This window comes from Paramormyrops kingsleyae, chromosome 20 (genome assembly GCF_048594095.1).
Source record: "Paramormyrops kingsleyae isolate MSU_618 chromosome 20, PKINGS_0.4, whole genome shotgun sequence".
In the NCBI taxonomy this organism is placed as follows: Eukaryota; Metazoa; Chordata; class Actinopteri; order Osteoglossiformes; family Mormyridae; genus Paramormyrops; species Paramormyrops kingsleyae.
In genome coordinates, this window is record NC_132816.1 from 5,860,579 (window position 1) to 5,878,567 (window position 17,989).

General features: G+C 45.9%; 1 protein-coding gene across 2 annotated transcripts in view; it reads right to left on the reverse strand.

Moving 5' to 3' along the window:
* Positions 1 to 17,989, reverse strand: part of LOC111850788 (phosphofurin acidic cluster sorting protein 2) — a 77,175-nt gene that overhangs the window by 19,657 nt on the left and 39,529 nt on the right. For both annotated transcript variants that reach the window (XM_023825048.2, XM_023825047.2), the window contains exons 3-11: positions 13,075 to 13,164; positions 12,714 to 12,839; positions 10,731 to 10,893; positions 9,100 to 9,191; positions 7,836 to 7,916; positions 6,928 to 6,987; positions 1,802 to 1,953; positions 1,067 to 1,160; positions 203 to 286 (exon numbers count right to left, since the gene is read on the reverse strand). In XM_023825048.2, coding sequence (XP_023680816.2) covers positions 203 to 286; positions 1,067 to 1,160; positions 1,802 to 1,953; positions 6,928 to 6,987; positions 7,836 to 7,916; positions 9,100 to 9,191; positions 10,731 to 10,893; positions 12,714 to 12,839; positions 13,075 to 13,164 — 942 coding nt within the window. The remainder of the gene's footprint in view (positions 1 to 202; positions 287 to 1,066; positions 1,161 to 1,801; positions 1,954 to 6,927; positions 6,988 to 7,835; positions 7,917 to 9,099; positions 9,192 to 10,730; positions 10,894 to 12,713; positions 12,840 to 13,074; positions 13,165 to 17,989) is intronic.

Sequence of the window (17,989 nt, forward strand, 5' to 3'; positions counted from 1 at the left end):
GGAGAAGCACTGTGAAACTGTGTTCCCTTTGGCAAAAGAGGAGGATCTACATTTCAGACCTGGCGGAGTTTCAAGAAGCAAGGCCTGACAAATGCGGGAGTGAAGGTAGATAAGGGAAGATCATGATGCGACAGGCCGGTGTGGCAGCAGGGCACTGTGTGGGAGGGGTATGAGGACCATTAGCATCAGCCAGAACACTTACTCCAGGCCCAGCTTCAATAGCAGTATCGTCCTGATACCTGGACCCAGGCACCTTGCTCAGCTCTGCAGACATGAAGTCTCGGCCCTGTAGAAGAGCACATATTTAACAATTACTGCTCCATCCTAAAGGGGGCACTGCTGAGACTTGTTTGGCATTCCTATAGCATGCTCAGTTACATACATTTTCTGTTGTATTGTTTAGGTCATAAGGAATTTTTTTTAATTGAAATTAATGGTGGGGGAGAGGTGTTGGGGTCGGTGTAGACTCTGAGGTCCAGGGGCATGGGTTCAAGTAAAAACACTGGAAAGTTCTCCATGAGTTCATAAAAACACCGTTTGTGTTTTTTAAAACAATCTGCAAACTATTAAGGTAAAATTCAACTGCCCTTCTTATATGACTAAATTGTACTGTGATCATGTACTGGAGATGCGGTGAAGGCAGATGGATGGATGGATGTGACTAAGATGTGTTTACATGTGCCTGTGAGAACTGACTGGTATCCCATCCAGTTTGTTATGTCCTATTGCATTCTGGGATTGCTGCCAGCATAGCTGATGCTTGGCTATATAACTGATATAACATATGGATGAGGATCTGCTGGCTGCGCACCTGTGCATACTGGGGTAGACAGTATGGCAGCAAGGCCGGAACACCACACGCTAACCAGGTACTGACCCAACACTGACCCCTTAATTGTCAATTATGGCTAAAGAGCCAAACATGGACCCCCATCAGTATCTGTAGGTCCAACTGTAATCAGGAAAACAGGGTGTCAATGCACTGATGCCCTAGGAACTAGCTGATCGCTACTCAGCCAATGGCTAATGGCTTGTCTTAACGTGTGGGGCAGGGAGGTCAACTCACGGCACAGCTGGTGTCCCTGTGCTGGCTCTTCTGGCTGTGCAGGCTGCCGATCTCCGTCTGCGAGCTCGAGTGGGACATTCCTTCGAAAAAGGGCCTGGAAAGAACAGACGGGGTCTGCTGAGTGTGCGGGCAGCCGGGCAAGCAGGAGCTCTGCTCCGCAGCAGGTAATGCGCGTCCACAAGGGGGCCGCAGGAAAACACAAAGTCCAGAAGATGTCAAAATGCCAGGCAACCGGCAAATCATGCCAGAGGCGGCCAGCTGTAAAAGTCCATTCACATTCAGGAAGCCAACGCACAGCATCTCACTGGCTAGTGTGATCGCCACAACGCTAAAACTCCTATCAACGACTCCTAATCTGCGACCTTGAACATATTTCATACTCAACATAAAGTGATACACAGAAATGAATAATGAAAGAGAATTTGACGAAAGATTCTTACATAAGAACTGGAAGAGCACCTTGTTTTTTGATAAAATGTCACTGCTTCAAAAGAGTCTACAGATTACTCACTACATAAATTCTTATTTTCACTATTTTTAGTGTTATTTCCATAATTTCTAAATTACTTTTTTTATTAGCATTTCAGCGTTTGAGAGAGATTAAAGCATGTTTATGGAAAATTTCACAATTTATGCACATTAATTTAGACAAAGTGCAAAATGACAGGCAGACAAATATCTGCAGAAGATAGAGGAATCAGGAAACAGAGATTCTCCACAGAGTCTGAACCATACCTGAGTTTGGGTTTGGGTGTGCTGAGGACACTTTCATTGTCCTCCATCTCAGGCCCACTGTCACTCTGGTTGTACACCTCCAGGCTGTCATAGAGAAGGTCCAGATCCTCCTCAACCTCTTGTGTCTGGTCCACTGGGTCTGAGTCCAGAACCTAAATTAGCATATCAATAATACATTAAAAAACACATACCGAAAGTCTTAACACGTAAGACTTAAACTTAGCATATATAAGGCATAGAAACCCAGATCGCCGGCTGGGAAGCAGGTTTATAACCAGCAAAGTGTCTGGCCTCAAGGAGGATTATTTTAACTTCTTAATTGCTAGGTTAAATAGTTAAAAAGGCGAAACGACATTCACGGTTACAAATAAGATCTCTGAATGATGATGGTAATGTGACGACATGAGGAGAAAGCAAGAAATGAAGGGCTTTATTGCTTTATAGCACAGATGGCTAAAATGTACAATCCTGTCTATGTCAAACGGATTCATTTTGGATGTAAATCGGATGGGTGTTTACATCCCACTCCAGCTGCAATGTTACAGTATGTTGCAATCTGGCAACTTTCACCCAATCAGGGGCCTCAGGCCTTGTGCAATAAAGGCCCCCTAATATGTTGAGATGCACCGATTGCAATTTTCTTTACTGATTCTGATTTTTTTTTGCAAGCGTGACCTGCCGATACCGATTTTTGCCGATTGCAATTTTCTTTCCAAGAACTATAATCGGCAGCATATACAAACAAAAATGAACTTTTCTTCAATGCAAAATTTTAGCTTCATAATAATAAAAGAAATTGTTACACTTTACAATTTCAACAAAACTGCACTAAGTTACAGGATCTTCTCTTGCTTAATCAAGTCTCAAAATGAAGTGATTGGAAAGAGGTACAAATTGAAAATGAATTGCTGTACAACCAATTTTATCTGACACATCTTAATTTACCAAACAAGAGCAGGTGCAACAGATTTAAATAACAAATGTCAGTTACTTGTATCATTTTCCAGCATGTATAAATTCACCAGATACCACGACCTTTTTCTCTCTTTTTTTTCTCGTCTTAAAATAAAAAAGTCCATAGGTTACAAACCGAAGTGTACTATACTATTCCAAATAATAATAGGTGCAGAATAATATTATTAATACCAACACTGTGTGTTGTGCACATACAATTCTTACATGTCTACTAAGCTAGATTAAGATCAGGCTTTTTCATGCCTTCATACTTTACAGACATTATAGCGCAGGGGGCTAAAGTTCAACTAAAACATTTTCACTCTGTCATAGGAAAAAACCTTTAGCTTTGCGATGTTAATGATTATTCCTTTTTAAGATTACCTAGTATACGTATGTTTAATAATCAGTCCAACATTTAACTGAGAATTTTCACTGCATTTTCTTGGTGGTTCCCCCACGGTTTACAGGTACTTCGGCTTTTCATGTATTAAAAATTGTAAGCTTTGTGTCGTCTTCACTCACAGTAAAGAACTTCCTTGCTGACGACATGTTAGCGTGTGGCTGTGGGTTTGCTGGCGGCTGTGGGTTTGCTGGCGGCTGTGAGTTTGCTGGCGGCTGTGAGTTTGCTGGCGGCTGTGAGGCTACTGCCTGTGCTGCTGTGCGTATGACGTGTGGTGCATCTGAGAGGTGATGCTGTCGCCCCCCCCCCCCAATCTGCAGGACAGGAAAGCTGCACTTTCGACAGCTCAAAAATGGAAAAAGTGACTTGGACAAATGCCACCTCTTGGCAGGAGACAGCACAGGTCACAGCCCTCCTGATTACGGCCTGAACGGTCCTTTTTCACCTGCCAATGTATGTGAAATCGCAGAACTCCACCATGGGTCTGAATACCCAGGAGCAGGAATCCAGGAGGATTCAGCTGAAAATGATAATGAAATGAAACCCAATCACGCAGGAACTGGGGGCGTAGAGGACATGTGCTCCTCTGTGAATCACCCATCTAGACCCTGCGAGTACGAGCAGGCCGAAATGGAGCGGTGCGATTTCCGTATTGAGGGGTGTGACACTTGACAGCAAGTAACTGCCTTCAATCATGTTTACAGTAATGGACCATTTAGATTGCGAGCAGAACAATTTATTATTACACGTCACTGTGCTGGGGCCTTTCTGCCTTGATTTACCTTATGTCAGTCGATTTTGATTGAAATGTGAGTTTTGGTATGACATCCGTCTCGGGGTGAAATTCCCAGCTTGTTATAATATCCTGCAGCCCTATGTTACACTTGAACACATTCATAATGCTTAAACATAATTAAGTTAAGCAGCCTATTAAGAATCAGCTTTAACACTTTATCTGAGTTCTTTGCATGTTTAATAGCCTAACCGATTAATTGACTCATCCAACGTGACCTACGGTTGACAGACAGATAATAAAATATCGTTCCGGCCTGTCGATTTCTTGTCTCGATGTGTAACATCCTGAGGTTTGAGATCAATCGAGGCATTTCAAAACATGACATAACAGCTCAGACTTCCTCTAAAGGGAAAAACACACAGGACGGTGAGCCCAGCTGTCCACCACAATCTAGGTATTTCTAATGACGCTTGAAACTTCCTCAAGCGTGTTTTAACAATACTACCGATAAATCATCATGCATCACTGGATGGGAAACCTTAAGGGAATTTCACTGCCAAAAAAAACTGTAGCAGTTGTCAGTTTGCTGATTACATATGGAGGAAAAAACCACAGTTCCCCTACTCAGGTCTGACATACGGGCAAATGTTGTGTTTAAAGTATAACCAGGTTTAATTCCACTTTCTTTATGTCAAGCCACAAAGCAGATCATCGCAGTCATTCAAGGTTTTCAGGGAGCGGAAAAAATAAACCCCAGCAATCGCACAGGCACTACCCTTAGCTAACCGGCACCCAAAAAAAACATTCCCCTGTTGACCAGGATGTGCTTTAATTCCTACAATCGATTTAAATCATTTAAAATAAACTGCTCCTGATTAAATCAATGGAGGAGGAGCTCTGATGCCTTAGTCCTTGGGCAGCACGCCTGGCCTCTCTGGGGGAGGGAGAGCGAGAGGCTTCCTGGAAACCACCCCGGTGCCCGTCCTGTCTAAACTGGCTCCCCGCTGGGTGTGTTTAGAGTGCAGCTTGGGGCACCAGACTTGGGTGGCAGCTAAGCAGGGTGGGAGATGGAGGACCAGTGGCTGCAGACCAGCGATGGCCGGAGGCAGAGGCGAATCCAGGCATAGCCAGCAGCCTACAGAAGGAGGTGCAGATGTGTATATTTATGCAGCATACGAAGGGTTAAATCTGGCCAATCGATCAGCAAATTTCACCCTCAGCCCTCCAGCCCCACTCCACCCTGATCAACAAATTTTATCAAAGTGAATGATTGACATTTTAAATTCTCTCTCCTTTCGCTCATAAAAATAGCTCAACGGGCCCACCTTGGGGGGGGGGGGGCTGCCATGTCAGCCTGGGGACCTCAGAGATATTAATCCGCCCCTGACCAGGGGTAGAATGAATGGTTAGATCTGCTCCAACTAGAATTGCAGCCCGGACAACACAAACACCTGAGCTGCCCGAAATTAAATCAACACTAATTTATCTACTGCAGTTTGCTTAGAGGGTCATTCATCCAGTGCAGTTTACAGTGGTTACCAGTGCACACTTCCTACAGCTGAATGAGGAAGCTCAGATCTACATGCTCAAGGGCATAACAAGCGCTGGTTTAGTACTAGTCCATGTCTGGCTATATATAGGTCTATCTCCTGACCTATATATCATTACAGGAGAGGCGTTGGGGTGGGGCAGACATGAGCTAAGCAAGGATCCGTTACAAAAGCCGCGCAGCGTGACCCGCGAGCCGTGACACACAACCAGAGATATCCTGCCCATCCCCCGCAGCGTTGCCAAGCCCTAATGCAACTACAGCCCAGGACAACAACTGCAATGACCGCAGGTGGCTGGTGCAACCGCGGCCACTTAACTAACTTACACCTTATTAGATTACCGGGCACATGCGACTCGGGTCATTCCAGACGCGCTAACTTCATATTCATCTTCAAACGCAATAGAGAACCGGTGGTCAGATGTCCTGGCCAGCCTGCGGCACGAGCCTGACAGAACGTCGCTGTTAGAACATTTACTGCTGCGATGATATATATTTTTTATAGCCCCACATATATTAGATGATGCCCCAGAAAGTCGCTTGGAGAATCGCTCACCGGGGACTTAATGTCAAAGAGCCTGCGGCAATTTAATAAAGGCCATATTTCACAGTTGGCTGACCGTGAGCCACGGATGCGAAAACCATAAACGCACAGCTGAGGAGGTTAATGTTTCCCAAGCAGCCCACCCCCCCAATCCCAACCACCCCCCCACCCCCCATCCCAATCCCAACTACTCCACCCCCTGGGCTGACTGTACTGGCCAAAGCAGGTTCAGGAGACACCGGCTGAGGTACCAAATGACAGCTTTCTCCTGGACCTGAATTTGATCACAAATAACCTATTTTCACTCCATCCACATTATTGTCCAATCAGATTTACTCAGGCTAAGCCTAACCCACCAGAGAGAGAATGTTCAAACGAGTACACTAACCCAAATAAAAAAGCTTAATGCATTTGTGATATTATGTGAGATTTGATATTATGATGCAAGTGAATAAGTATTGTAATAACACAAACACCCGCGAGGTGAATGACATCGTCGTGGTTTTATGTTTCACACAGGAGTACAGATGGATAAAATGTGTGCTGTGTAAGTTGTGAAACATGCAGAAGATGTGTAATTTGCTCTGGATAAGAATATCAGCTAATCTTAAGAAGGCATATAATAATAAACGAATTAAAACAATAATACGATCGATTACCATGCAGATTATGGGTATAGAATATAAATTATAGGACAACAGAATGAATCGATGGGGATGATTTTCTGCCTGGCCTGCTTTGACTGGCTGACAGACGTGATTATAGGGCATGCCACGTTTGACATCCAATTCTAAACCTCTGCTGATCAAAATTCATCAACCTGAGGCGTGATGATCCTCCCCGACACGATAAAACCAGAATGTGCCGGAAGGCCGCATGACCGTAAGCAAATTTGTTAGACCTCCCTAAATGTCACCGCGGTGTCAGACTTTACACTCACCTCGTCTGTCACTTTAAACCTCTTCAGCAATGCCACGAACTTCTGCTTGAAGTTGGGTTGCTGCCAAAACCAAAGGGGGAGAGGTATTAGAGCTCCTGCGGTCGAGATCACTTCTGAGCCTCGGGTCGAATGCAGCGTTTGGAATGCGGCGTATCCTCGTGTATCCTGTCACGGCCCTGTCGTCATGGTAATTGTGGACAGGAATAATAACATGCTGGCAGACTTTATAAAGAACACTCTAACACTCTAATCTCTCAGGCAAACATCAAAGCACATTTATATGGCAGAGTTTCACACATGGACTGGAGGCCGTGGTGCAGAGGACGGATCTTTTTCTCCATTTCCTGCCAGTGATAGTTAATGCCCCCGCCCCCCCTCACATGCACGGATTAACAGCACAAACCCAGGTCACCTTAAGAGACTGGGGCTAGTTTCACAAGTGACTAACCAGGTCACCCAGAAATGGCAGAGAACACAGAACTACAGGAATGACTGATATTTTCAACCTGGAACCAGCAAAATGAAGGGTGCATGAAGGGGAAGGGGTGATATTTAAATAGAAATGACGGCAGGTTATGAACTACTTCCTGCGCGCGGCCGTTTCTCATTTTACGCTGAGAGGATTAAGGGGAGACATTCTGCCGGCTTCCACAAAGCAGTGAGACTTCATTAGACGTCAGGTCAAATGGTACACAGGCTGGTCCCCTCACTGACCCCGCTGCTGTGTCCCTTACAAGACGAGCCTCTATAAATAGACAGTCTTCCCCCATAACGACCAATTACGCGAACCGGAGCCAATGGTTTGCATGGATAATTCCCCACACCTATCTTAGCATTAATTTTCATTTCCCTTGCCAACTGCAGAAGAAAAAACAGACAGAAGTTGTTCAGCGGCAGGGTCCTCGTACCCGGGTCATGGAGGTGGTCCTGATCATTTTCCTGCGGGACTTCTTTGGCTTTCTGACCTCATCGTCTTCATCGTACAGGTCCTGCGGGGTTTGTCCGAAGAGTTAGCCATGTCTCTCGCCATCACACCATCCTCGCACATCGCTGCATTTTCACTTCATTACTGGGCAGCCAATGAGGAGCGGGACGTGGTCCCTCTTAAGTAACCAGGGAGACGACACGTCCAAACCCGTGAATCACGCGTCAGGTTCTACAAGCCGCCTTCCTCCCAGACATCTCTTGCATCCCTGGAGCTGAGTCTAATGTATGTTACGGCAACTGGCGAATTAACATAATGGCTGGTCATGTGTGTTACCTGCGAGTACACTTCCTGTTTTGCTATCTGGGCCGTTTTAAATTAACAAGTAAACAGAGATAGTGTGGCGTTTGGGAATGCCATTAACAGAAACAACGAAAAATTAACTGTAAAATGGTGAGGCTTGATTACTTATGAAACGAGGACACAGTAATGAGACATTGACATTGACACCTGTGGCTCCCCACAGCATGATGTCATCACCTGCCGTGTGGCCTTTGTACTCAAAGCCCACCAGGGTACAGAATGGCAGGAAGCGTCTCCGTAATACACCGGACTAATTAGACTGGCTCTTTTAAACCCCCTTTTTGTGGTGAAAGTGCAAGACAGAGCAGAAAAAAACAGCAGCCTATGAAATCACAAAGACTCACATTCAATAATGATAATTGGCACACACTATGCACGTATAAAAATGGAAAACTGGGAGAATTTGGATTCTCTGTATTAAGAGTTTATAGAGCTTCAGCATCGTATTTATTAAGCCTCTCCCCAGGTTACGATGGGGTTACGTTCCAATAAAGGCAAAAATGCATTTTAATTCAGTATACCTAACCTAACAAATATCATAGTCTAGCCTAGCCTACCTTAAACATGCTTAGAACACTTACATTAGCCTACAGTTGGACAAAATCATTAACGCAAAGCTTATTTTAGAATAAAATGCTGAGTATGTCATGTAATTTATCGAATAATGTACTGAAAGTGAAAAAAAATTACCCATCGTGAAGTCGAAGTATCGTAACAAGGACCATCGTAACCGTAAGTATTGTCTGTATATATGTGCAACGATATTGCAACTGAAATGATGGACGAACATGATTTGAACAGGAAAGACAGCACAAGCTGAGGCCTGTGTGTTTGCCCACGTGCATGTCTGGATTTCAGATGGTCGACTTGGGTGCGGCTCTTACTTGGCCGTGGACGGCATCGTCGCTGGCTTCTTGCTCGGAGGAGTAGCTGTCGTCATCGTCCTCCGAGTAGTTGTCGATGTCTGGAGAGCGATCTGCAGGAGACAAGCCGACACCCTGTGAGTGAGCTCACTGTTCCCACACTTGAAGGTCACTCCTGGGGTTTGTGCTCCAGATGCCTCGCAGGCCGGCAGCAGCTCTCAATCACATCACCAGTAAACCACATTTCCACAGAAATGCCAAAAAGACCTTAGAGCCTTGATACAGAAACACTCTGTAGCCATGACGACCATGTTATTCTGGGTTAGGGATTTCAGCCTTATTTGCATGCGATAAGTGATATGTGCTGTACCAGTCACTACAGTCCCATGTCAAAAATGAACAATAAAATGGATGATAAAACAGATGATTCTGCTTTTGCTCAGACTAAAGGCAACATTTTCTTCAAAACCGAATTCATCACATCTGCAGGCCCATCATCATACAATGAGCCCACAGGGGGTCGCGGGACTGTGAAAAATTCTTTGGTGGAAATGGTGAACAGACCCATGACAGAATGCATAAAACCCCAATCACTCAGCTAGGAGATCTGGGTGCTTACATTATATACCACATGATATGGGTTACAGGCTGAAACCAGGCCCAACATGGGGTATAACCTTTCTGAAGGACAGGTGGAAATAATCAAAAACACCCCAGTCAAATGACTCCCAAACCCCTTCTAGCAGTAATTTCATCACGATTTTAAATTGCAACTCATTTTGCGTTCGATTTTAGTTTTTAAAAGACCAAGAAGATTTAATATGCAGTAGCAATGCTTCCCACTGATCTGTGGGTGACCACAGATTGTAGGGTGACATCCCGTTGTTCTCATTATCCATGCAGAAAATGTACCACTGGGGGCCTGTTCTAAACCTCTAGGTCGTGGGGGGGGGGGTGCCTCCCATCTTAGGAAGGTTAAATTCTTTTCCCCAGCTAACAATTAGCCTGTGGCTCAGTGCCCGAGGTCTCCGCTTACATCTGCTCGAACGTCGTATACTAGTGAGGATGGGGCGTGGGGGGGAGACTGCAGAGTGACCCCCCTCCAGGGATCAGACCCTTAGATGTGGGCGGGGAGATGGACTGCGGGCGCATTTCATTTTCACAGGCACCCGACCTCCTCCAGATGTTCATGCTCGGCACATCAGCCCTCGGCACCGCGGGGCTTAAGAACGCGAGGTATTAGCGGGCAGAATGAGGGAGTCCGTGTGCATGTGTGCATTCCAGGGGTTCTGCAGGCGAACTGCCAAGAGGAGCAGCAGCCTGGGGTCTGCTTCTGGAGGGGTCTCCCTGGACCATGCGATGTGCGCACTTCACCAGTATAATACTCCAAATGCATTATTCTATAAACTGGGACATACAGATATCTATGCCGAAGGCCTGAAGTCATCAAAGCAAGAATGATGCCATGGAGGAACTGCGATGCAGTTTTAATGCGCTGATACGCTATGCGTATCTGCTCTGACATCGTGCATTTTATGCATGGACATTATGCGATTTATTATCAGCACAGTCATGTATCCATGGTAATGAGGAGAGATAAAGTTAAAGCATAACTGAATTAGTGAATCAAATACATGAGACAAGGCTCCCACCTGAGGCCTTGGTCTTGGGACCCGCCTGGACGCTGCTGTCCTCGTGGTCGATTGGCTGGCTGGACAGCGAGTGCACGCTGATCTCGGCCGCACGGACCGGCGCCTCCTTCACGTTGCTATGGAGACCCAGGATCTGGCCTCCCTCTGTGGGATGCTGCATCACCTGCAGGTCCGTAAGTGGGGCCTTAACTTCACCCCGCACAGTCACACAGTCCGTCCACTTCCTGGACTGGGGATTCCTTCAAAAACCCATCATGTTTATGCAAAACGCAGGAGGGTTTTAAAGACCATAAAAATTGTTTCACCCTGTTGTAAATATATTCAGAGACAGAAAATGTTCATTTCAAATGTTCTAATACCATAGCATGAAATCCAAGGCAAAGACAGTGACTGTAAAAATGACCAGTTGAGAAAATGCATCCATCCATCCATGCATCCATCCATCCATCCATGCATCCATCCATCCATCCATGCATCCATGCATCCATCCATCACCACTTATCTGATACAGGGTCACAGTGTGCAGCCGCCTGTATCTAGATCAGTGTACATGTTGTCCATTTTCTTAGCTGGATTTTTCTTTGAGTGATTCCCGGCGCTGTTCCCATGATCTGCATTCCTACAGGCAGATTCCTGCACTACAGCTTCCTCACTCTCCTTCTCCCCTTCGTCGGCCATCGTTCAGACCCGAGCGTGCTCTGGAACCCACGACATCCGGAGCGTGCTCTGGAACCCACGACATCCGGAGCGTGCTCTGGAACCCACGACATCCGGAGCGTGCTCTGGAACCCACGACATCCTCCAGCTTTGGCTCTGCTTCACGCAACATACGCCTGCCAGCGCTCAGGCCGCAAACGTCCTCCTCCGTCCCAGATGACGTGCGCTTGTTCACTTTCGCAAACCCTTTATTTCCCTAAGCACCAGGAGAAATGTCACTAGACATTTATGAAAAGGCTAAAGCCCCCCTAGAGTTCCCACACCATATACAACCGCAAAATAGCAGAACGCCAACCGATGGCAGATATGTTGAGTAGTATGGAATTCTATCAAACTAGCCATACACATATAACCACACTGGTAGATTACTATGTATGGCCTGAAGTCCACACTAGTACCCTTCAGAATAAAATAATGACTGAAACCCCATGGTCCCCCCCCCCATTCACTTGGACTCCCCTCCCCCACAAGACTGGCCAGCTGAGGGCACGGTGGTACTATTCAATTGCCTCAAAACATAATGGTCGCCTCTACGAAGAACTTTAGAAAACATGGAGAAGAAAATGCATTAGCACGGCTCACCCCCACAGCAGACAGACAGCATAATTATCTCACGGGATCCAATAAGCAACGATCAGCGCAGTTATTGTGCCACCCCCTCCCCCTCCCAAAGAAGAGCATTTTAATCAACAGGAACCAGGCATTAAGAGAAAATGGAACGTGACTGAACAGAACAGGGTCTGTAACAGACACCCCCAGGCACAAAAAACTGTGGGACACGACAGCTCGCGGCCCATTCCGGGCTCCCAGTAGCCACCTGCGTCAGAAGCCAGCTCCAGGATCCAGCACGCCAGGGCGCGGACACTCACCGCGGAGCCGCTTATGAAATCTCGTCCAGATGGTCCACAATTTCAGCTATTTTTTTTTCCCCTTTCCCCGTGTTTGTTCTGTGAACGTGATTCATCTCGCGTACACAAGCGCCCTTCTCGGACGACAGCAGAGCCGGGTGCGCCTTTCGTTTGTAAACAAGGCGTACGTGATCATGAAAATGTATTCTTCCTCGTGCCCCGCGAGGGCAGTCACTCGGGCACCGGTGCCCGCCTAAAGCCGCGCCCTCACGCAGCCCGGCGCCAGCTCATTGGAGAACGCGGGCGTTTGGTGAGGGAGGCCTGTCTGATGGGGACGGGGGAAGCGTAAGCAGAGACTTTTAAGCAGAAGGAAACGCTAAACTAGACAAGAGATCTCCGCCCGATGGTGCTAGCTGACCTCAGCCATGTTGAGAACTCCCACTGCCAGCGTCTTGTAGCCCAGGATGGTGCGATTCTTATAGCGCTTCCTCCGCTGCAGCATGATCTGCAGCCTGTTGGCATCCCTCTTGAGGAAATGTGGATACTATCAACAGAAAGGACAAACACATCAGGGAGAGTGCGATTGAGTCACTTTTTCCCACAATACTTACAAACTTATGTATTCACGGCAGCTCCCTTGTAATTTTTTTAAAAATTTAATTTTGATTCAGAAGGTTGTTTAGAAGCTGCTGATCAGGCCTCTTCCCGCGCACAGCGAGGCCCAGATCCACCTCGCAGGCAGAGGAAGACAAAGAAGCCGCTTATCTGCCACAGTTTACCTGCAACGAGAACGTGAGCTCCAGGTCCGTCTCCATCAGGCCACTGGGGGGGAGGATGTACTCGTTCGACCTCAGGATCCGCTTGGAGCCCTGCAGGGAGACCTCAGAAGATAAGCTTGGAGGTGCTACTCCTTGGCGTGGATTTTTACTGTAACCCACCCTGGACGCAACTGCTCCCCCCCCCGGCCCCGACAATATCTGGATCAGCCTGAGCATTATTGTGATGACCATGCCTGTAATTACACTATGTAAGTCCCCGCGTCCCCTAATGAGTTCTGTCCTTTGTGCATTCAGACTTCCCAGCAATAAATGGTTCGGGCTGGACAGCACAGCCGGGGAGAGCGGGGTGCTGTGAGAATCTGCCAGCGGGTTCCGGAATCCTCTGCGAACTGGGCGCAGAGACAACATTGGGCAGAAAGGCCACAAAGCAGCTGAACACAGTCCTGGCTGCTTCTGCCTGTAATATAAAAATTGCAACCTCTGTAACAGTCACGAAAAGCAGCCTCTCACGTCAGCCCCATTTTCCTCCAATCTTATTTTTTAAATTCCAAAGCTTACAGCTCATTACAACCTTGAAACGAACATGTAGATGTAAGAAATCGCACAAGAATAACAGGGGGTTCCTGCTTACAGATTTGAGATTTACACGCTTCGTTATGAACCCAAAGAGAATCAAAGAGGTCTATTTTATGTAGAGCACATCTCAGAAACACACGTATCCTCACATCAAGCGAGCGCTTTATTTGTTTTTCCATTTATCCGTTTGTCACATACGGATTGCATGTTGAAAGAAAAGTAGTACTTGCGGGAAATGCATACCTATTTCACCCGACAGAAACAAACAAAGCAGACGTGGGAGGACCTGAACTCCGGCGGCACGGTGAAGCGAGCGAGCGGAATGCGGCTGGTGAGCGGCAGGCTCACACTTCACAAATCAGAGCTCTCGGCTCATCCGTGTGATAAGCTGCTTCACCGGCAGCTTCAGACCTTGAAAGGTAACAAAAATGTTCACGGTGAAAAGCGCAGAAGTGATTCTCATTCTGGAGCTCTACCATCCACAGCCAACGGGCATCGAAGTTACTGCCTTTGGCTTCATCGTGTGTCACAGGAGTGCAGACAGCACTGGGCCAGGAGGTCAATGTTAGCGTCCTATCAAGTCAATTAGTTAATCCAAGCACTGCTGGTTTCCAATGGACAAAAAACAGAGAGGACTGACCTTCAATGATATATTATACATTTTCATTGTTACACTGTTCTGTATGTCGATAGACTGCCAGATTGAAAGGCTACCAGGCTAATCTTCATCGGCACGCAAGAAAACCAACAGATTAATATCTTCCAAGCATTTGTTTTCACAGGGTTAATCGGTTTAAGACATACGGGCTGTTAGTATGTGCCCACACTTGATGATTATTGTGTATGGCCTGAAATCAGCAGCATTACGCATCAGAATATATTTTTTTTTTTTAGTTTTTGATCACATACTATGGGGGAGAGCAGGGTGCAGTCAGATGACCAGGGCTGTCAGGTGATTTGAAGGCATTCATTGATGTCATCAGTTCTTTTCTGCTCTGAATAAACATGATCCCATCATGATACTTGCTACCATTTAATAATTCAGCAAAGCGCATATATACTCATTCATACCAAAAAGCTATTCTTCATTGTGATGACCCTGATCTGGCCAAACCCTTCTGAGTCCTGAACAATGAAACTCTGAACTCAATAAATGTAGCTTTCACTACAGTTACATTTGCCATCCAGACTGACAGCCTGGGGGAGAGTATCCACGCCATGCCGAGTTTGGTTCAGTAATGGTAAAGAACCTATACCCTCCTGCTCTCCATAACAGTCAGAGGAGAGCATGCCTGAGGGTCACAGCATGGGGACCTGTGGAGCTTGGCTTTAAGGGCCTTGCTCAAGGGCCCACAGCCGTGAGGCTATTCTGCTGAGGCCGGGCTTGAACCGAGCACCTTCTGATATCGGCCAGAGAGGTTTAGCCCGCTGAGCCACACACCGCCATAATTCAGCCCTGATTAAAACCCAAATTTCTAACTGAAATTCTTTTCATTTGTCATTTTACAGCTACTGGATGCCAATAAGTACCAATCACTTCAGAGTCATCTCTTAATTAAAGAAAACATTGCCTTCCTGCAGGGAAACCATATTACTTAATCATCGCAAATAACGGTTGTTTTACAACTCACCGATAAATTTGCTCTCTCGGTAATGAAATCTGAAGCACTCGTCGACACTCAATATATCCAGAGAAAACACCTGACACTTCACTCCTTTCAGTAACTTTCAACATAGTGCTTCGAAAGGCATTTTACAGAGGCAGGCCTGCGCGGGATGCTGCAGGCCTGCTACTATACCTCTATAGAGCTTAGGCGTTACGCTCACGGTGCCCAGAAACAGCAGAGCACTGACCCGTGCCTAGAAATTCTGCCAGATGAGTGTACATTTTACTCAAGATTATCAAATCTAATACTATTCACAAGCACACTCATTATTTACACACCAAGTGTCAGCGGGAAAGGCAGTTTCAGATAAACATTTAAAGGATAAAGTGGGTCTGTTTTGGCTGTTCAGGTTCCTGCAGATTTTCAGGCTCCTTGCCACCCCAGACTTTCAGGCTCTGTGTCAGTATGACATCTAAACAAACCTGTACAAACAAAACCACATGCTGTCCATCAGTGGCAAAAGAGGCTGTAATCACTGCTGGATTATCTATGCAGACGCTGCAGGAATATCAGGCACATTTCACTAGAACAGGGTTCCTCAACCCAGTCCTTGGGGACACCCAGACATTCCATATTTTTGCTTCCCAACACGCCTGTACCAAGTACCAAATGTTCTTGATTATTTGGTTTATTCTTGATTGTTTGGTTCAAACGTGCTGGGAGCTGAGAGGGAACAAAATGTGGACTGTCTGGAGGTCCTCTAGGACTGGGTTGAGGAACACTGCACTAGAACAATAGTCCTCAATCCTGTTCCTGGTGTCTCCACTGCCAGAGTGTACTCATTCCAACTCACACTACGTTCAACCTGCCACATCCATTATTAGCCTGTTAAGGACCATATAAGCCTGCTTATGGTAGGGTTGGAATGAAAACATTCTGATGTGGAGGCAGGGGGGCAGGAACAGGACTGACAACCACAGGACTAGAATAATTCAGAGGGTTTCTGGCAGCATTCATGACATCAGCAAGAAAGCAAACTTTAAAAAATAATCTTAAATATAAATGTAACAAAATTGTAAAACAAAAACAAAGGTTTTATTTACTTGGAAAAACAACATTTGCTGTACCTCCAGATAATTACTTGCTACCTACAATAATGAAATTGCTCTAACAGCAAGTTTGCTAAATGTAACCTGCCAGGATTGTTTCATATAAAATATGCTGTTTCATTTGCATTGTTGATGTTGCAACATCTTTCTGACAGTGCCTGCGTCGGCTGCCCTGGACGAGGCAGCCAGCGAGGAGAACAGAAGATGGAATGTGTGAGGTAAACACTGCAGCCTTCAGTTGCTGTATTTCATCCAGCCCTCACCTTTGTGTAACTCTTGTGCTGCTTGTTGCTGCATTGTGTCCTGGCACAACACATTTTTCAGGGTGAAATACAGTGATGTGCAATCCTTCCAAGCTCCCTGCTCTCTCTCTCTCTCTCACACACACACACACACACACACACACACACACACACCGGCATTTAGCTACAGTCTCGTTACCATGACGATACTGAAACAGTGCCACGCAGTTTTGTTAGCATTATTTATCCCGTGACTGGCGTTTATGATCCCAGTCTACCAGAAGCTTCTCTCTTACATTTTGTGAAAGCCAGGGCTGTGCTTCTCAGCCGGACAAAGAGCTGCTCCTCCTTAATTAGCTGCACTGCATTCACAGCTTCATTATTGGGACGCTTTCTTAGGTCAATCAACCCTGTGTGATTCCCAGACAGATCGAACGCAATGACACTGACTCAAAAGCCACAGATTCTCCTACGGAACAAGCGGCACGTGCCGGTCCCATTAGTGGGCACTGGGCAGGAGAATTAAACTTACTAACTAACAAGGCAACGAAGAAACTTTTAATGAGCTGGTGCTACAGTACGTCAGCGGAGTAACGACCCATCAAGGCAACAGAGATGGGACTATATAAATATCTAAATAAATATATTAATGGCACGTAGGAAAGATGGATAACGGAAGCACTGAAACAGAAGCTTAACAAACCAACAATAATTTAGAAGGGACTCGGCAAACTAAAGACACCCTTAATGTTGTATAATTAATCCCTAGCTGATGAAAATACAGACAATTGGCATAGCAGTGACAATGGTAGAATCAAATGCAAACTTGGACAAGAAAAAGGGTGTAAATCACCACTTAATAGCAGCTAAACAAACGAGTATCTATTACATACATTATGGCTGAGCGGCTGTACTTCTTAATGCTTCTTTCTAAATAACCAGAGCAAATTAGGAATGAAGAAGGCTTTGCATGAAAATTCAAACAATCAGCCTATTGGTTCAAAATCAATGGTTGTATTCTCTCTCTCCATGTCTCATGTCTATCGATGTGTGACAGAGGAACAGCTTGACCTTGAAGCTCCAAAAATCTCGTAATAAATCAAGAGAATTAACGTTCTGTCCATAACTGTTTCCTGGGACATTTGCTTTCACATTCCGATGTGTTGACCAGAGTAGAATTCAAATACTTGGCTGGCTGACAGGTTTGATGCAGTCAGTCATATTTTATTAGCTTAGAGCATGAGTTTTGAAAACACAGACGATGCCTTCGGTTTAAAAACGTCTCCCATAAACATCTACTGTAACTGGAGGCACTGGAACACTGGGAGAGGCTAATAAATGGCATGGCCAGAGGAGGTTCTGGAAAGGACAAGGCTATAGC